Here is a 21,535-nt window from a genome sequence, read left to right on the forward strand (position 1 = left end):
GAGGAATGTGACTCCCATAGGCATTGTAGTCAAGTAGTAATAGGAATCCCAGGCAGATGTACTTGAAGTGCTCTGGATCCCACCCAGTGGAGTGGTCAGGGAGAAGAAGTCTAAGCCCGACGCCCAATCCACTGTTGTCCCTTCACTAAAGGCAAACTAGGAGCCTTGGGCAGCTACTCCCTGCTACAATCCATAATGGAGCACAAAGCTGCTCTTGCTATCTGTACTCTCTAACTTACTCTCCTAGATATAACTCTGTTTTCAGTTAACCTCATTCACGTGTTCCCTGGTCCCGGACTCAGACACTAGAGGTACTGGTCCCTCTAGGGCAATGGCTTTACTGGGCCTTGGTGCACCCGGGCTCAATGAGTACATCCAGTAGGTAAGGACACCAGCAAGATCCACCCCTTTCCAAACACTATATGGAAGTTTAGTAGGAAGTGGTCATTACACCTCTTGGCCATAGACACACAGATAATATTGTACAAAACAAATTTTCGAATGATATTCTGTGTGTGTGTGGTGGGAAAAGAGCCGAAATATATTGGCAGAAGACGCAAAATCGTGATTGGGTGCCTTTGAAGGCACCAAAACATAGTCCATAGTTAGTGCTGAATCATCACATACAGGTAGAATTCTATTGTTTCTACCTATATATCTACCTGTATATCTGACGATTCAGCTCTACACTTCTGTATTGAAACAAACGATCTGGCCAAAGACGCAAAGATCTGATTATACGAATCCTTACGATGTATGGAGTGTTTCCTGACATTTTTCCAGCTTTATGGGCTTTTTCCCCAGCAACTAGAGAAAAAGAGGAAGGGTAGAGATTTAAAACCATAGGGGCACATTTAACCCCTACATAATATAAATTACAATGGGGCTTTAGAATAGCCCCCTCATACATTTTACATTCACTTACTTTAAAGGTTGACTTATCCTCTAATTTACAAGCTAATATACGTATAATAAAATATTATGAGTGAGTTTGTAAGCAGTGAGAAGCCTATTGGAACATAACCAGCAGGTGTCGCTGGAAACCTCCAATTATTTGGGAAAAGCTTGTCTCACAATGCGAGAGGGAGGGCTGGAAGGAGGCAGAGACCTGTGAAGCGCGTTGGAAATTTTTCCAGACGCCATTTTGAACTGCGGTGCAGGAGACTGCGTGCGTCTTTCACGGCTACGGCAGCTGCGGGGATAAAAAAACAAAACAAGAGAGGCGAATGGCTAACCGTAACTTGAAGCAGGTTCGCATCGAAAAAAACAATGGCGGAGGCGAAATGGTTTCTCCGCCTCAGCAGCAGATGCTTCCGCCCGGGAAAGGCAACAAGCGCAGTTTTGAGCTGTCCGAGGGGGACCCGTCTCTGATGCCTCCCAAGATGGAGGATGGAGAGGAGGAGAGAGGGGTCACCGTCGATATCAAGAGCTTTCTGAAGCCCGGGGAGAAGAGCTACACGCAGCGCTGCCGCCTCTTTGTGGGGAACCTGCCCACCGACATCACGGAGGAGGAATTCAAGAAGCTCTTTGAGAAATTCGGGGAACCCAGCGAGGTTTTTATCAACCGGGACCGGGGCTTCGGCTTCATTCGCCTGGTAAGTCATAAGGGACACCGCTGCTGTACTGCGGATCATACACTAGATATTTATACTCTCGCAGTCTAATGTCTGCCTAATAACTCCCTAATATCTGCCTAATAACTCCCTAGTATCTGCCTAATAACGCCATAATATATGCACAATATCTGCCTAATAACGCCTTAATAACTCCCTAATATCTGCCTAATAACACCCTAATATCTGCTCAATATCTGCCTAATAACGCCTTAATAACTCCCTAATATCTTCCCAATATTTGCCTAATAACTCCCTAATATCTGCCTAACTATTCCCAAATATCTGCCCAATATCTGCCTAATAATGCCTTAATAACTCCTTAATATCTGCCTAATATCTCCCTAATATCTGCCCAATAACTCCCTAATTTCTACCTAATAACTCCTTAATAACTCCATAATATCTGCCTAATTATTCCCAAATATCTGCCCAATATCTGCCTAATAACTCCTTAATAACTCCATAATATCTGCCTAATAACGCTAAAATATTGGCCCAATATCTGCCTAATAACTCCATAATATCTGCCCAATATCTGCCTAATAATTATAATATCTGACTAATAACTCCTTAATAACTCCATAATATCTGCCCAATATCTGCCTAATAATTATAATATCTGACTAATAACTCCTTAATAACTCCATAATATCTGCCCAATATCTGCCTAATAACTATATCTGACTAATAACTCCATAATATCTGCCCAATATCTGCCTAATAACTATAATATCTGACTAATAACTCCTTAATAATTCCATAATATCTGCCCAATATCTGCCTAATAACTCCATAAAATCTGCCTAATTATTCCCAAATATCTGTCCAGCCCCAGGCGTTTTTACTTTGCGTTTTTAAAAAAGAACAGCCAGGCGTAAATACGCATAAACCGCACTACCACTGAAACTAATGGAAAACGCACTATGGCAATTCACACAGGGCGCTTGCAAGCTGAAATCCGCCACAGGAGACCAGTATTGGCGTTTTTTAGCAGAAACGCAAATATGTAAAGAAACTACCAAATCGATAGACTCTATGGGATCTGCACGTTTGAAACCCTACACTACGTAAATACGCAGCGTATTTTAAATATGGCGTCCAAATTCAATGAGAACAATTAGAAGTGCATGTTGGGAAAAGAATCCTAAGCGCTGAAAGACGCATGTTGACGGCCGCATGTGGTTTCAGTAGCGTATTTACACCTGGCTGTTCTTTTTTAAAAACGCAACATAACGCCACGTCTGACCTCACCCTTAGCCTGTCTCAGCTGTGCTACAAAGATGCATCTTTTACCCACACATATACTCAGGTGCGCTACTGCATAAATATAATTCCATAGTAAGTTAGGTTGAAAAAAGATACATCCATCAAGTTCAACCTTTTATGTCTATATATAACCTGCCTAACTGCCAGTTGATCCAGAGGAAGGCAGAAAACCCCATTTGAAGCCTCTCCAATTTGCCTCAGAGGGGGAAATTCCTTCCTGACTCCAAAATGTCAATCAGACCAGTCCCAGCACCAACTTGTACTATGAGCTATCTCCCATATCCCTGTATTCCCTCACTTGCTAAACACCATCCAACCTCTTCTTAGGGCAGAGACACACATGGCGATTCAGGGAGATTTAGTGGCCCTGTGACAATTCGCCTCTTCGGGCGACTAATCTCCCCGAATTGAAATCGCGGACGGGATGGCACTTGGAGCGCTTCGTTTTCCGAAGTCGCCCCGAAGTTTCCTCGTAAGGCGACTTGGGAAAACGAATCACTCGCAGTGTCATACCGCCGGGATTTAGAGTCTAGCTGGCGGGAAGGCAGTTCGGGGAGATTAGTCGCACAAAGAAGAGACGATTTGTTGCCGGACGACTAAATCTCCACGTGTGTCTTTGCCCTTAAAGGAGAACTAAACCTCCAAACTAATGAAAACCCCTACCCTCCATAGTCCCCCCTCTCTGTTTCCCCCCGCCCAGTAAATGCCCCTAAGTCTTTAATTACCCCTCGATGCTAAGTCAGCGTAGCAGAACTCACGGGCACCAACTTAACCACTTGAGGAGTCTTCAGTAAGTAACATATAGGCGCATGTGCAGTTGTTGCAATTTTCCGCTACTAACAACTGCGCATGTGCCGACAGCCACGGAAATTACTGAAGGTACCTGAAGATTTCTGAAGCGATGAAGATGGCACCCGTGAGCTCCGGTGCGCTGACTCTGCATTGAGGGGTAATTAAAGACTTTGGGGCATTTATAGAAATTAACACCTGTGCGGGAAGGAGGCACTATGGAGGGTAGGGGTTTCATTAGTTTGGGGGTTTAGTTCTCCTTTAAAGCTATATAATGTATCAGCCTGTACAACTGATTCAGGGAGAGAATTCCACATCTTCACAGCTCTCAATGTAAAAAAAACCCCGTCTGAACATTTAGGAGGGACCTCCTTTCTTCTAATAGGAATGGGTGCATAGATCTAAGGCAGTAGCATATAAGGCATTCTGGGTATACAGCCCCATAATTTGCAGCTTGAATGGCAGTTCATTTCTTTGGCAGCTTCATGGACACAAAGGTCAGGCAGTAATTATTGGTATATACCTGCTGCCAGGGGAGAGATCCAAACGAGTGGATCTCTCCGTGTATGGCCACCTTAATCTAGCATAGACCAGTACACGCCTATGGTTCAAATTTAAAAAAGCAGATCTCGTTAAGCAGTTAATCAGATTCTGATTTGAAACATGAACAGGTACCTAATCAGATCTATTGGGAGCTCAAACAGAGGGGCCATTTTTAAAGCGGTGGTCCACCTTTCAGTTGAGGGTCTGTCCACACGAGCAGATTCGGGGAGATTAGTTGCCCCAGCGACAAATCTCCTCTTCTTCGGGCCGACAATCTCCCCAAATTGCCTTCCCCCTGCCCTCTTCTGGCTAAAATGAAAAGCGTCTGGGTGAAGGCACACACGGCACTTCGTTTTCTGAAGTCGCCGGAAGTTGCCTCACGAGGGGCGACTAATCTCCCCGAATCTGCTTGTGTGGCCAGACTCTAAAGGAGGTTTATTCATGTAAATATCTGCTACAATGTTTGCCAATTACTGTAAACAAAAGGGATACTGGTATATAAGGTTACTATACTGGCTGTACAGATAAACCTAGGACCTGCGCCTGATCCTAACCCTCCCTCACCTGCCCTCACCCAGCCTGACCTGGCTCGGCTCTTCCATTTGAAGACCTGCGCCTGACCCCCCTGCAGTGACTTCACGAAAGGGGCGGGGAAGGCACAAATCTATAAACTGAGAAGCCGGCGGTGTTAGGTCATGGGCGGGGAGAGCGGAAGGAACCAATGAACTAGAACCCATCCGCGACCTGAAGATTTGATGTGGAAGCCATTCCGAACCAGACTGGCTCCCAGTTCCCACGAGTTTCAGGCCGGCCCGCACATTACTACTACAGTTGCATGGCTTTTGTAAAAAGTTATTACGGCAGGGTGAGGATACGGCAGATTTTGTGATGCATCAGTAAATACAGTACTTACTTGCATGTCTGCCTAAAAGTCCCTGTAGAAAACATTGACATGCAGTGGTAAAGCACATGGTTCATTTTGACATCTATCCTCTGTGACAATGCAAATTCCATTCCCCAACTTCCCATTCAGCTGAGGCATTGCTTCCACAGTCAAACATTGCTATGTGCCATAGACCTTGGTGTTTTTTTTTATACATTTCGTAGATTAATTACAAAAAAATGAGAGTATAGATTTTGGTCAATTTTGTTAAATGGTCAGCCTCAGTTCTTCGTGTAAAACTCATTGTCTGTGTAAAATAGTAAATTCTAAAGTGACTTTCTCATACTCTTACCAATCATACATATTGCTCAGCATTCCAGAATTTTTGCTGGCTGCTAGTTTCTACATCAGACGTAAACAAAACAAAAAAAACTTTCAATCATTTATTATTCTTTTTTTCTTAATCTCCCCCCCCCCCCCCCCCCAGGAATCAAGAACCCTAGCAGAAATAGCCAAAGCTGAACTGGATGGAATGATTCTTAAAAACAGACCTCTGAGAATTCGGTTTGCTACCCATGGAGCTGCACTTACTGTGAAAAACCTTGCTCCTGTCGTTTCCAACGAGTTGCTGGAAGAAGCTTTCTCCATGTTTGGCCCAGTGGAACGAGCTGTTGTCATAGTGGATGACCGTGGAAGGCCCACCGGCAAAGGCTTTGTTGAATTTGCGGCAAAACCAGCAGCAAGAAAGGCTTTGGAGAGATGTACCGAAGGGGCTTTCATATTGACAACGTAAGTATGGCTTCTTGTGTAATGTACTTATGATTGTTAGAGGCACATTTATCAAAGGTCAAATTTTGAATTCATATGAGTTTTTAAAAACTTCCATAAATTTGAAATTCAACCAATCAAAATTTATTTAAAAAAAAAAAATCGAACTTTTCAGACTCGGATGAATTAAATCGACCTGAAAACTCAATTCAAATTTAAAAACTTGATTCGATGAATGTCAGGAAGACTGCAAACAACTCCAAATTGATCCCTGGACGTCTCCCGTTGACTTAAACAGCAGGTTTTAGGTGGTGAATAGTCAAATTAGAGTTCTTAAAGGGCCAGTGTATGGTAAATCTCGAAAATCTAATACAAATTTTGTTTAAAACTCTAATCAAATTTGAATAACTCCCAAGTCGAATTTGACAGTTTTGACCATAAAAAAATGTTCAATTCCACCCTTGATAAATCTGCCCCTTAGTGTTGTGTTGCTCATCTGGGCTGAATCAGATCTCGCAAGCACCGTTGAGAGGTAAAATAAGCAGTTTTTTTGCACTGCAAGCAATACATTTAGGTAGGGGTAGTGTTAATACATTTAGGTGGATCCATTTTTATCTGGCTGGTGACCCATAGGTTAAAGGCGTGGTTCACCTTTAAATTAACTTTTAGTATGTTATAGAATGGTTGCTTCTAAGCAACATTTCAATTGGTCTTCATTATTTGTTTTTTGTAATGGTTTGCTGCCTTTCCAGCTTCCAAATGGGGGGCCATTGACGCCTTCTAAAAAACAAATGCTCTGTAAGGCTTCACATTTATTGTTATTGCTACTTTTTATCACTCATCTTTCTATTCAGCCCTCTCTTATTCACATTCCAGTCTTTTATTCAAATCAATTTATGGTTGCTAGGGTAATTTGGACCCTAGCAACCAGATTGCGGAAACTGGAGAGCTGCTGTATAAAAAGCTAAATAACCCAAAACCCACAAATCAAAAACTAAAACCAATTGCAAATTGTCTCAAAATATCACCCTCTGCATCATACTAAAAGTTAAGTAAAGGTGGCCATAGACACACAGATCCGATCGTACGAATCGAGGATTCGTATGATTTTCGGATCGTGTGTGGAGAGTGCCGACATCTTTCGCCCGGCGGAGATCGGTCGTTTGGTCGATCGGTCAGGTTTGATTTTGACCCGACCGATCCCGTCCGAGCTCATGGCACATCGTAATCTGATCGTTCGGCCATACGGCCGAACAATCAGATTACCCCCAATATAGCCATGCTCGTTAATGGCATATCAGGGAAAGATCCGCTCGTTTGGCAACATCGCCAAACGAGCCGATCTTTGCATCTATGGCCACCTTAAGAGTCAAAAGAAGGCAAATACTTAAAAACAAAATAATGAAGACCAATGGAAAAGTTGCTAAGTATAGGCAATTATATAACACGCTAAACGTTGACCTTTAAATTACTGTAAGTGGAATTTGACAACCTGTGGATTTATTTCTGCTTTGCTATAGTGGAGTGAGTCGTATGGACTGGTGAATTCCAAATGGGTTTTTAGAGGTTGTGTGTCATAAACTGTTAAGCTAAAGGATGTCCGTTTAGATTTTTTTTAACTTTATTTAAAATACAAAGATTTAGTAAAAGCTTATTCTCATGCAATATGCACATATTGGAATATGAAGCTTTTACTAAACTTTTCACCTTTCAACACTCTCAACTACTTTGTTTTCAAGTAGTTTACCAGAAATAATTTTTTCTATTTGTTACCGTTTTTCTAATACTGAGGCATAATCTCATTTTTCACCTTTTTATTATTTTCTAAAGCAGTTCAGGGAGTGTGTGTGTGAGGTGGGGGGGGGGGGTTGCCGACCCTGTAAACTGTTCTAAATGATATATTAGTTGATACATTTCTTATCTTTGTCTGAATCCCTGAGTTTCAATCAAGGCAGCTGTTAGAATTAATACAATAGTTGCTAATATTTGCTACTGAGAAATGTGTCGACTAATGTAGCAAATTGTAACGGCTCAGCCTCAGAATCTGCACCTGGATCACTGAGCTGCCAGACTGAAACTTCCATTTTGGAAGAAGGGTAAAAAATGGAAATTAACTGAAAAAAAGTCTTTATTTCTGGAGAACAATCTGAAAATATCTTAACTGAAAAAAGTGTTTGGAAGGTGAATGAACGGCTCCTTAAAAGGAGACATATAGGATACAAGTAGGCAATAATATATACTATATGGTACTGGTTTTACTTTTAGCTGTAAATTAATATTGTCTTCACAAAGTACGGTTTTTACAGAAATTTCCAATAAAGTAACCAGAAACACTACTTTTTAAAGCACATTTCTTCCATCACTAAGAGTTTAAAGCACTGGTACATTCTTCTTTTTTTACATAGTATGTCTCTTTTAAATCATCCTTTGGCTTTGTGCTAACATATGGTAACTGGAATTTTGTATGACTTCTAATATTTTCATTACAGTTGCAGGTTCTTTGACATCTATTTCTTTATCTATTTCTATGTCCAAACTCAGACCTTTGATCAATTCTCTGATTTTACTGAATAACAAGTCCTCCATTAAAAAATCTCTGAAGTGCAGTTAACATATTTTTTTCAGAATAAAACAGGCACATCAAAAAAGGTTTGATTTATTTTTGATGCATTAAAATATCACAGATGACAGACTTTCAGCGTGTTACTTGTTCATTAAAATTGATTCAGTGCCATGGCCAAACATCTGTTGTTTATGAGTGTGTTAATGGTGGTTGCCCTTTAAACCTTTATGAAAGAAGGAGGTGAAATTGATATGTTTACATTGCAAAAAAACACCAGCACTGTACATTTTACAATGTATTGTGTGCTGATAACAAGCAGAGGTGGCCCTTCTCTTTAGCCCAGCAGCATTCATGATTTCCAAAAAGAATTTCAAATTTTGATTTGTCAGATAACAGGACAGTTTTGCACTTCGCTTCAGCCCATCTGAATGCAAAATTGAAGTTCTATTAAAGGAAAGCTTTGGAGGCATTTTATTGCCAATAGATTAGCTGCACTAGTGCAAGCTAGAATGCTATATTTATTCTGCAGAATGTTTTACCATACCTGAGTAAAAAGCTCTAGAAGCTCTCTGTTCGTTTAAGATAGCAGCTGCAGTATTAGCTTGGTGTGACATCACTTCCTGTCTGAGTCTCTCCCTGCTCACTTATAGCTCTGGACTCAGATTACAGCAGAGAGGGGGGGGGAGAGGAGCAAACTGAGCATGCTCAAGCCTGGGGCAAGGAGGTTTAAGCTGCAGGCAGGAAGTCTGATACAGAAGCCCATGTGTACACAATAGAAGGAAAGAAATGCTGTGTTTCTTTTGACAGAGGACTCAGAGCAGCATTACTTTGAGGGTTTACAGGTATATTTAGGTGGACCTTTCTGAAAGGCTTACTTAGTTTAAACCTTTCCTTCTCCTTTAAAAGGCCTACCTATAGTGATGCCATCTGCCCTTGCCGTTCCCCTCTTTAATAGGCTCATTTGCAGTTCAATCCCTGCAATCTTGGCAAAACCACAAACTACATTAACAAAAGTCCCATTATGCATCTCTACTGCAGCAAGACCAAGGGTATATTTATCAAAGAGTGAAATTATAGATCACCACAATACTCTACAGTGAAATTCCGGCACTCTCCACTCATTTCTATGGGATTTTTAAAAGAGTATTTATCACTGCGTCAAAGTGAATGTTCATTCTTTGATAAATACGCATTTTAAAATCCCATGGAAATGAATGGAGAGTGGCGGAGTTTTACTCTAGAGGACTGTGGCGATCTCTAACTTCACTCTTTGATAAATATTCACCCAAGACTTTTGGTCATGTGCAGAACAGTACGTGCTGGTGCATGCGTATTTCAAATCTTTGGTAGCGCACCTCTAGTTCAGGAGGAAGAAAGGTAGTGGCACAAGTGCATTTAGTTTGCAGGCGTCACCTTCATTTCATCATCAAAAACAAAATGGCGGCTGCGTCGAAGAGGAGAGAGAGTTAAGTTAGAGAGGACACCATGGGGAAAAATAATTTTAAATAAACAGATCAGCAGTTAGGTACACACAAGGGGCCTCTTTTATATAATGTGACTTTGAAAAGAAGTCTTTTCTTGTCCTTTGAATGAACTTGGGCCCAGAAAATGCAGCAGTGTATTTGGATCATGTTTATATCTGGTGTTTTCTGTGTTTGCTAGAGTTGTAACTTGCATTTGTTGATGCAGAGATGAGCTGTTCACAGGCAATGGTTTTTCTGAAGTATTCCTGAGCCCATGCAGGGATTTGCACTGCAGAATCGTGTCTGTTTTTAATTGAATTCAACTTTTGGCCTTATCTCTTCTGGATTTTCGGAATCATTTAATGATATTATGTATACGATAGGGATGCACTGAATCCAAGGTTCGGTTCAGGATTCAGCCTTTTTCAGCAGGATTTGAATTTGTCCGAATACTTTTGCCTGGTCAAAACTAATCCTAATTTGCATATGTAAATTAGGATTTGTAATCGTTAAATTATTTGGCCTAATCGTTCATGAAGGATTGCGGATTCGGCTAAATCCCAAATAGTGCCCTAACTTCTTTAAAAATAGGGTTGCAACAGGAATCAACAGATAAAATATATCACCTATTAGATTTAGAAGTCCTGTAAGAACAGATTCCTGTGGGGTTTGTTTCCAAACAAACATTAACTGCACCCAGGCAAGCTGTTGATCTTTTTTCACATTTTTTTTTATCCATATATAAAATACATATTTATTCCACAATATATTTATTTTCAAAGCTTTGAACGGTTCACAACAGGTACGGAATCATTTATACAGAATAGTTCACAAAGTGGTGTCATTTCAGTGCCTTTTTGTTGCTCTCCATGACGGATCTAGAGTTAAGTACCTTGTTGAATGCTTAGAAATAGAAAAGCTGCTGGGCGGTTAAAAAGACCTTCTATAACCATTTAGTTACCCTTAGTTGAATATAAGTAGCCAGAGATCCATGTCATCCCCTCATTTGCTATGGAGAAAACCAAAGCAGACCTGGTGTTAGTTGGCCACACATAAATAAACTGATCATTCCAATTACTAAAGATAAGTTTATTTAGGCCCCCTCAAAAGCCATGCTCCAATATGTTGCACAGATGTGTGATATAAGGAGATTGAAACAGGCTGTCTGTAGGTTAGGGTATATAGCTCTGAATTATTATTAGTATTTGTGCAATTAAACCAGCTGTTCAGGATGCATAGCTGGCCACACACACATAATTTGCATATCTCTGCCCATACTTCTTTTTTTTTTTTTTACATGTAATTATTTGCCTTCTTACTCTTTCCGGTCAGACCCCATCTAAAAAACATGCTCTGTAAGGCTACTCATGGAATCTTATTGCTCCTTTATGCTACACTCAATAGTAAAAACCCATGTCCCACTGAGACACATTCAGTTACATTGAGAAGGAAAAACAGCAGCCCGCCAGAAAGCATTTCTCTCCTAACGTGCAGGCACAAGTCACATGACCAGGGGCAGCTGGGAAATTGACAAAATGTCTAGACCCATGTCAGATTATTGATTATAAAAAAAATATGTTTGCTCTTTTGAGAAATAGATTTCAGTGCAGAATTCTGCTGGAGTAGCACTATTTACTGATGCGTTTTCTGATGACAGGATCTCTTTAAGTGTTGCTTCAGTAGTTTTTTCTCATGTCAAAGCTGGGAAATGAAATGAAGATGGAAAAATGTATTTAGTGAATTACCCACATTCCAACACTTGTCCAAAGGCAAACATCCCATTTAGAAAGCTGTACTTTTAGCAGCATACATTTTAATTTCCAGCTATTTTTGTGGGTATCACATGATCTTTATATTTTCTTGGGATGCACCGAATCCAGGATTCAGTTTGGCCTCTTTCAGCATGATTCAAACTCGTCAAATCCTCTTGCCTGAACCGTGTTTGAATCCTAATTCAAATTGGGGGCGGAAAGGGAAATCGCATAACTTTTTTTGTCACAAAACAATGAAGTAAAAATAAAATGTTTTTAGGGACAGGATTCGGTTTGGTATTCAGCTGAATCTTTCATGAAGGATTTTCAGATTCGGCTGAATCATAAATAGTGGATTCGGTGAATCTGTAATATTTTCATATGCTTGGAAGATTCCTCTTGAGCGAGAATATCACGTGTAAATCACAACAGGATGCTATTTTATAATGCTGCTGCTGATGAACATGTTACATATTATTTTGTTTGTCAAGAAAATGCTGGTGAAAAGGAGACTGTGGAAAGTTTGGTTTAATTCTAAAAATTACACAATATATATTTGGTGTTGTCTTGGTTGAGACTTGGCCAAGGGGAAATAAAATCTGTGGGAGATATAGTTTCGAGATTTCTAGAACTCAAATCCTTTTCTAGATGTGTCCTTCTCTAGAGGTATGACCCTTTTCTATGGACATTATGTTTGAAATAAAATGTTTTTTTTCTTTTCTTTTAGGACGCCTCGACCAGTTATAGTAGAACCAATGGAACAATTTGATGATGAAGATGGTTTACCTGAGAAATTCATGCAGAAAACTCAGCAATATCTTAAGTATGTCAAGTAATATCTTCACTTCAGTTTTAGTAATATCTTCACTTTAGTTATATTTCGTTTTTAATTTTTATTTCCTTATGCAATGCAGCTTAAATTGCATGCCAAAGACATTATCTCCTTTTTTCTTTATTTAAATACAATTATAATTGTCTGTCAAGTGTAATATAAGACACATTTTGAAATTTTTTTTTTAGGATTGCAAGTATCCAAATCCACTTTAAATGACTTTGAGCTCTGTCTATTAGAAAGTAATCAACCTAAAGGGTGTGAATGTATTGAAAACTGCCCAGAGTGTTTGTGGTACAGGATGAGGGCACAGAATGGATGGCTTAGACCGGGGGTTCCAAACTTTTTTTTTTTTACCTCTAAACCACATTGAGATACAAAAAGAGTAGGTAGCAAAACAAGCATGAAAATTGTTCTTAGGTGGTGCAAAATAAGTGCTGTGATTGGCCATTTATTAGCCTCTATGTGGATTGTCCTCCTACAGGAGGTTCTGTTTGGCAGAACACTTGGGTTTTAGGCAACGGACATTGAAAAATAAGCACTTGCTTTGAGACCACTGGGAGCAACATCCAAGGGGTTGGAGAACATGTTGGTCATGAGTCAATGGTTGGGGATCACTGGCTTAAGGTGGCCATACACGGATAGATCCGCTCGTTTGGCGATGTCGCCAAACGAGCGGATCTCCCTCCGATATGCCCACCTTGAGGTGGGCAATATCGGGCTGATCCGATCGTGGGTCCTAGGGCCCAACAATCGGATCCTAGCGTTCGCCAAACGGGCGGTCGGATCGCGGGACCGCATCAACGATCAGATGCGGCCGCGATCCGACGGGATTTTTAATCCCATCCGATCGAGATCTGGCCGACTTTCGGCCAGATCTCGATCGGGGAAGCCCGTCGGGGGCCCCCATACACGGGCCAATAAGCTGCCGACACGGTCTGTCGGCAGCTTTTATCGGCCCGTGTATGGCCACCTTTAGACTTGGCACCAAGCATTTGCATGTTTCACAAATAGGTTTCATTGGGTTTTTTTTTTCCTTACAGTTGGTCACATAATTAATTTCTCTTTACCAGTTGCAAGCAACACCGTGATACTGTGAGACGCTGATTTCACCTGCTCAAATTTGCTGATTGCAGTGTGAATATGCAAAGCTCTACTGACACAGCATGGCTGGGTTTTGTGCAACTGGCACTTGTTTGCCGAGACACAAACAAACAGAAAAAATCATTAATGCTCAAAAACTAGATGCCAAAGCTTATTTGCAAATAAATTATAAGTATCTATCATATCTCAGTGTAATTTTTATGATGGTGACTTACATTGGCACAACTATATATTACTGGGCCCCACAGCAAATAATTTTTTAGGCCCCAAAAAGTAGAGTTTGACCTTTTTTTTACCAATATTTATTGAAAATATGAGTTAAGGCCTCAAAGGGCCCCTATATCTCTTGTGCCCCCTGCAGCTGCAGTGTCTGCTTCCTCTGTACTTACACCCCTGGTGACTTCTCTTTTGTAGTTTACTTCCTTAAATTAAATGTTACTATCTACTAGATCAGTGGTTTTATAACTATGGGTCTAACTGTCATTGGGAAGGTCAAGGCAGTGGCTAGAGGTGGGTGCCATTTAGGTTGAGGTTTAGAGAGAATGCCAGTTTGCTTTTCTAAATACACTTATCCAGCACTGTTCTTGGATTTCAAAAGTTATTAAATCTATACATGAGATCCGACTCAAATGTTGAACCATAGCCATTTAGCAGTAAAGATACGTGTCTCCAAAGATGCCCAGTAGCTCCCCATCTTCTTTTCTGCTGATTCACTGCACATGCTCTGTGCTGCTGTCACTTACTGAGCTTAGGGACCCACTCACAATATACAGTACACATAGAATAGAAATGTCACAATATAAGGCTGATTAGTAATTAATACAGATAATTACTACATGGCAGCACAGAAACCAGTGCAGCTAGCATCAGCATTTAATCATCAGCCCTGTAGCATCAGATTATATTACAGGCCAACCTCATTTTCTGCTGGATAATTTGCCATGACCCCTAAGCTTAGCTTCTCAACAGCAGCTGCTCTGAGTCTGCTGAGCATGTGAGTGTCACAGACACTTTCCAAGATGGTGACCCCCTGTGACAAGTTTGAAGTGCTGGATCATTGCTGCTATTGACAAGCTGAAACTTAAGGCTGGTGCAATAAATTCAGTATGTAAATAGGATATGGTTAGCCATATTCATTGTTAGGGTTTACTTCTCCTTTAAATTGAAAACATAAATGTTGACCAATTCCAGCCCACATCTAAACTGACCTTTATTCATTTTTTCAAGGGTTATTTCTACTTCTGAAAATGGTATCCGGTTGTACTTGAGCAAAAACCTGCAAACTGAATAGCAGTTTACTTTTTTAATATAGAGCAGAAAATATTAATAAACACTAAGAAAAAATGGTGTAGTTGAAAATAGGGAAACCGTGTTCTCCCCAGAAAAAAATTGACGGGCAGGGCAAAAATTGAGCCAGCAGGGGAAAAATAAAAACTAATTGCCTACATCTCCAGTGCTATTACAGTGCTTTTTGCATTTCCTACCAGAAAGAAAAAGACTGATGCTGTATGCCTGGTGGGGGGCTGAAGGAGCCACACTGCAGGGAAAAAATGCTGGACCATGTTCTTGACAGAAAAGCCCTGGGGAGAACAATGGTTTAAAATTGTAATGTTAACAACACAGTGCAAGATCATTTTAAAGTGAACATTTAATGTGCATGGGAAATGCCCACTTGGTCAGACTTAGATGAAACTAGGTAGAAAATTGCATTGGTTCCACATTTGCGTTGTGGGTGTGAACTTCACTTTAAAAGTTAACAGTTTATTTCATCTTGAATGTTTTGTTTTAGGGAAAGAGAGGAGCCACCACGCTTTGCTCAGCCAGGCACATTTGAGTTTGAATACTCCTCTAGATGGAAAGCTCTGGATGAGATGGAAAAGCAGCAGAGAGAACAAGTTGATAGAAATATTAGAGAAGCTAAAGAGAAATTAGAGGCTGAAATGGAGGCTGCTAGACATGAACATCAGCTGATGTTGATGCGGCAAGGTAATGACTGGTGTGTAAACTTGCGGTTAAACTGTTAAAGGCATGTTGTCATAAGGTAACTTTTCTCTTTTTGATGAAGTTCCGTGTGCTAAGATGTACAGGATGACCGAGGTTCTTGTGCCGTAATGCTTACAATCTAAGATCAATTCAAGCTTTACAGCTCTTCCATTTTTGCTCCTTGCATGGTAGATAATTAGATGAACTGGAGAACAGTATGATATTTCCATAAGCTGAAGTATACTGTTAAAAAAAATATTTACAAAATAATTAAACAGTGCTGCCTGAGTAATACAGACACGCTTCTTGTAGTAATAGAAAAGTGTCGGTATCAATTTAATTGGAACTTCACATTTGTATCCAATTTATTTTCTTTCCTTCTTAAAGGGATACTGTCATGGGAAAACATTTTTTTTCAAAATGAATCAGTTAATAGTGCTGCTCCAGCAGAATTCTGCACTGAAATCCATTTCTCAAAAGACCAAACAGATTTTTTTTATATTCAATTTTGAAATCTGACATGGGGCTAGACATATTGTCAATTTTCCAGCTGCCCCAAGTCATGTGACTTGTGCTCTGATAAACTTCCAATCACTCTTTACTGCTGTTCTGCAAGTTGGAGTGATATCACCCCCTCCCTTCCCCCCCCCAGCAGCCAAACAAAAGAACAATGGGAAGGTAACCAGATAGCAGCTCCCTAACACAAGATAACAGCTGCCTGGTAGATCTAAGAACAACACTCAATAGTAAAAACCCATGTCTCACTGAGACACATTCAGTTACATTGAGAAGGAAAAACAGCAGCCTGCCAGAAAGCATTTCTCTCTTAAAGTGCAGGCACAAGTCACATGACCAGGGGCAGCTGGGAAATTCACAAACTGTCTAGCTCCATGTCAGATTTCAAAATTGAATATAAAAAAATCTGTTTGCTCTTTTGAGAAATGGATTTCAGTGCAGAATTCTACTGGATTAGCACTATTAACTGATGCGTTTTGAAAAAAACATGTTTTCCGATGACAGTATCCCTTTAAGTATGTCTTCTTAATGGGTTCTAGTTAACAAGCGTGTTATTTACATGTTACATTTTTGTATTGGATCCTTTTATATTTTTTCTTTTTAATGAATTACAGTTAAACCTCTATTTTCATACATACATTGCCACATTTAAGTTTTTCCCCAATGTACCCCATTTATAATGCATTTCGTTTTGTACTTTTCCAAGATTTTACACTTGTTTCCCTACATGTTGCACTAAAATTTTGGCTTTGTTTTTCTAAAAAAATTAAAAATGGAAAAGTAAAATGTTTTACATGCTGAATATACATGCTCTGCGCTAGGACTTCTATTAAAAGTTAATTGCAATTAGTTTGCACCTCCTATGGCCACTCACAAATCACATATAGTGTGTAAGGTTGTGCTTCTGTCAGAGTGCTGTCCCATAGTGTAAATTTAATATGGCACTACTTGTACCTGGTCACTGACACAGTAACATATTGTACTAATTCCTGAGCTTTTATCCTTGGAATACTTGAAGTTACTTCAACACATTTGCTTGATTTTAAATTTTTCTCGATTTGAAATCAATTTTTTTCTGGTCCCCTGAAATACACAAAATTGTATTTGAATGTATTCTAATGTATTTTTCTTCCCCTCTTCCTCTCACATCATCTTTGGGGACCCAGGAACGACGTCTCTTTTTTAACCCCTCAAAGGAACAGCCTGTAGATGATGGTTCCTTGGCAATATTCATAGATTTTATCATTGAAACTTTGTACTGGCAAATGGCAATATAATTTTAATTTCAGTTTCCTAGTTCAGTAAAGTTTACAAATTCTTTATGCTTCAACTATCTACAGATTTAATGAGACGACAAGAAGAGTTAAGAAGATTGGAGGAGTTGAGGAATCAGGAACTTCAAAAGCGCAAGCAGTTTCAGATGAGGTACAATTCTTAATATATTTGTATGGACATGTAAAACAGAATATTTGATGTTCTTGCCGCAATATTTATTTTAGTATTTGTCCTAAATTGCTTTTAGACTTGTAAGTTTCTTTGTCACCTTATTAACCCTATTTTGTAATTCAATTTCATTTGTACACAAGCTGTAATAGTGCTATAGATTTTGATCAGTTTTGACCATTTTTTATATGTTAATGTATCTAAACTAAATAACTTGTATTTTCTACATCTGCTATGGTCCCTGTCTGTATTTCAAATCAGAATCTGATTAACTGCTTAACCAGTTCTGCTTTTTTATGAGAGTACTGGGAAATTACTTTTTTTGCATCTAAGTTAAAAAAGTGATTATAACTGTTTGGAAGTAAATCAATTTACTGTACTTTAACACTGTAACTTACACCCCTCCCGTGTCATATGATGTAGAATCTACAGTAATGACATGAAAATACCAGTATGCCAGAGTAACAAGTACTATGATTTTGGGTAAATTTATTGAAAAGCATGAGCTGCTTCTCAACTCACTGTTAGATTGTGACAGTTAAAGGTTTAAACAGAAACTTTTTATGGTAGAGCAACCCCAAGTTTTTTAGCTATCAAAGGGAATGTTCACCTTTAAAGGGATCCTGCCATTGGAAAACATGTTTTTTTCAAAACACATCAGTTAATACTGCTACTCCAGCAGAATTCTGAACTGAAATCCATTTCTCAAAAGAGCAAACAGATTTTTTTATATTCAATTTTGAAATCTGACATGGGACTAGACATTTTGTTAATTTCCCAGCTGCCCCTGGTCATGTGACTTGTGCCTGCACTTTAGGAGAGAAATGCTTTCTGGCAGGCTGCTGTTTTTCCTTCTCAATGTAACTGAATGTGTCTCAGTGAGACATGGGTTTTTACTATTGAGTGTTGTTCTTAGATCTACCAGGCAGCTGTTATCTTGTGTTAGGGAGCTGCTATCTGGTTACCTTCCCATTGTTCTTTTGTTTGGCTGCTGGGGGGGGAGGGGGTGATATCACTCCAACTTGCAGTACAGCAGTAAAGAGTGATTGAAGTTTATCAGAGCACAAGTCATATGACTTGGGACAGCTGGGAAATTGACAATATGTCTAGCCCCATGTCAGATTTCAAAATTGAATATAAAAAAATCTGTTTGCTCTTTTGAGAAATGGATTTCAGTGCAGAATTCTGCTGGATCAGCACTATTAACTGATTCATTTTGAAAACTTTTTTCCCATGACAGTATCCCTTTAAATTAACTATTAGTATGAGGCAGAGCGTAATTTTTAAAGCAATTGGTTTTTATAATTTGTGTTTTTGAGTAATTTAGCTTTTTATTCAGCAGCTCTCCAGTTTGCAAGTTCAGCAATCTGGTTGCTAGGGCCCAACTTTACCTAGCAATCATGCACTGATTTGAATAAGAGACTGTTATATGAATAGGACCGGGCCTGAATAGAAAGAGGTGTAATAAAAAGTAGCAATAACAATATATTTTTAGCTTTACAGAGTATTTGTTTTTAGATGGTGACCCCATTATTAAAGCTGGAAAGAATCAGAAGAAAATGGCAAATCATTTAAAAACTAGAAAAAATAAACAATGAAAAGTTGCTTTGAATTGGTAATACTATAACATATTACAAATCAACTTAAAGGTGAACCACCACTTTAAAGTGGACCTGTTACCCAGACATAAAAAGCTGTATAATAAAAGTCCTTTTCAAATTAAACATGAAATCCAAATTTTTTTTTTTTTTTTTTTATTAAAGCGTTCATAGCTGTTGTAAACTCATTTAAAAAATCTCAGCTGTCAATCAAATATTGCCTGCCCCTCCTCTATGCCTTAGGCATAGAGGCGGGGCAAGCAATCACTTTCACTTTCCATTTAACACTTTCTAGATGTCACTGCTCTCCCCACATTCCCCCAGTTCTCTTAACCATTTAATTGTGTAGCCAGGACATGGGGATGGACATCAGGTCCTCCATTCTGGTGTACAAACAAGATTCTGGGATGATACAAGGCTTGTCTTAATAACAGTGTCCACATAATGGCTCCTGCCTGCTTGCTATCATTATGAATTCCCAGACTGATGGAAACAAGATTCAAATTATTTATACAGTGTAATTAAAGTTCATTTTGCTTGACATGGTAAAATAGGTTTGGAATAATGTTTTTTGGGTGACTGGTCCCCCTTTAACTAGGCAGTATAAATGACTTCTAAAATAAGTGCATTTTTAGGCATGAAGAGGAGCAGCGACGTCGTGAGGAAGAGCTTATGAGGCAACGTGACCAGGATGATCTTAGGCGGCAAGAGGGATTCAAGACTAACTACATGGACACTGTAAGTGGAAAAAATATGTTTAATTAAAGTATCGGTTCAATCATGAAGCTGTTGTCCCTGAGCATAAGCTCTACAAGAATATATTGCACATTATCCTGAATGGCTTTCTATTTTAAAAAGTCAATTTAAAAACATTTTCTTGCCTTTTTACTATATTTGTGCAAATTCTTTCTGACACACACAAACCGATCTTGGGATAATGTGCAGTGCTTCACAATTCTTGTTTATTGCATATCATGCATTGACTGATGACCATTCAATTTTCATTTGTTTCTGTTCTGGTCTCACGAATGTCTGGATTACATTGTTCTCCTCCTGTCACTCACAAGTATGCTGGGAGTTGTAGTTCTTCAGTAGCACATATTATGAAGGTACACTGTTCACTGTATATAGTTTAAGCTCCTGAATATTGTGTACATAGCCATTGTATACAGAATTTGTCTATAAACAGCGCTGAAGTCTCTTATTTTGGCAAATAACATAAAAAAACTACAAGAGGAAGCAGTTTACATACCAAGTATTTATTTTAACTGGTAATATCTGCGCCTAAAATTGTAGCAATCTTTAGACAAAGTGATTCAAGTCTCAGCGTCATCTGCCTTTGGTAAAACAGTGAACTGTATACCATATATAAAACAATGTGTCAATAAAATAAGACTACATACAATCACTATGTATATAATATGCTCCAGTAACATGATTCTTAATGTATACATTTGTCCATTATTGAGAATTCTTTCCATGGCCACCAAACCCTTAAACTTTCCTGAAGTGAATGATTCGGCTGAATACCGATATCGAATCTGAACCCTGATTTGCGTATGTAAATTAGGGAAAAGAGGGGGAACATAACCGCGCGCACAGCACACGGTTAAGACATTTTTGAATTCCTTGTTTGTGTGACAAAAAGTCGAGATTTTTTTTGATTTATATTTGGTTTGGCTAGGCACTTAGATTTGGCAAATTTTGAAACAAATACTGGATTTGGTGCATCCCTAATATAGTATAGATTTATATTTTCCCTTTTTCAAGCTATGAACAAACCGAGGGCCTTATCTCTTCTGTGAAAGGTTACAGTCCAGTTCATTTGGCCCTGTCTTTCTTGACAACAGGCATTGCCATAATTCAGATTCTTGGTTTTGCACCCTCTCTGGCTTGTAAAGGTGGCAGGCACATACTGTGTGCAACTACAATTGCAAATTGAGCCAGTGAAACTAGAAGTTTGCAGTGGCAAAAGGAGAAAAATAAATATTCGGCTCTTTATATGACCGTGAAAATTTTAAAGGAGAAGGAAAGGCTAAAAATAAGTAAACTTTATCAGAAAGACCTACTATTTAAATAGAGCAGCATTACTTGGAGGGTTTACTGGTGTGAGTCCTCTGTCAAAAGAAACACTAAATTTCTTTCCATCTATTGTGTACACATGGGCTTCTGTATTAGACTTTCTGTTTTCAGGTTAAACCTCCAGGGCTAGGGCTTGAGCATGCTCAGTTTGTTGCCCTCTCCCTCCCTCCTTCCCCTCTGTGCTGTAATCTGAGCCCAGAGCTATGAGTAAGCAGAGAGAGACTCGTTCAGAAAACAATGTCACACCAAGCTAATATGGCAGCTGCTATCCTGAACAAATGGAGAGTTTCTAGATCTATTTACTCAGGTATGGTAAAGCATTCTGCAGAATAAAT

At 39.3% G+C, this 21,535-nt stretch overlaps 1 protein-coding gene across 5 annotated transcripts in view; it reads left to right on the forward strand.

Moving 5' to 3' along the window:
- The first annotated feature begins 1,076 nt into the window (after positions 1–1,076).
- The window catches only part of pspc1.L (paraspeckle component 1 L homeolog), a 71,057-nt gene continuing 50,598 nt past the window's right edge, over positions 1,077–21,535 (forward strand). For all 5 annotated transcript variants that reach the window (XR_005965519.1, XR_005965520.1, XM_041582670.1 and 2 more), the window contains exons 1-6: positions 1,077–1,595; positions 5,585–5,886; positions 12,370–12,465; positions 15,368–15,564; positions 17,418–17,502; positions 19,754–19,856. Coding sequence is in view for 3 of the 5 variants with exons in the window: in XM_041582670.1 (XP_041438604.1) it covers positions 1,227–1,595; positions 5,585–5,886; positions 12,370–12,465; positions 15,368–15,564; positions 17,418–17,502; positions 19,754–19,856 (1,152 nt within the window). In the remaining 2 variants the exon portion in view is untranslated. The remainder of the gene's footprint in view (positions 1,596–5,584; positions 5,887–12,369; positions 12,466–15,367; positions 15,565–17,417; positions 17,503–19,753; positions 19,857–21,535) is intronic.

The sequence above is a fragment of the Xenopus laevis genome, chromosome 2L (genome assembly GCF_017654675.1).
Source record: "Xenopus laevis strain J_2021 chromosome 2L, Xenopus_laevis_v10.1, whole genome shotgun sequence".
Classification (NCBI taxonomy): domain Eukaryota; kingdom Metazoa; phylum Chordata; class Amphibia; order Anura; family Pipidae; genus Xenopus; species Xenopus laevis.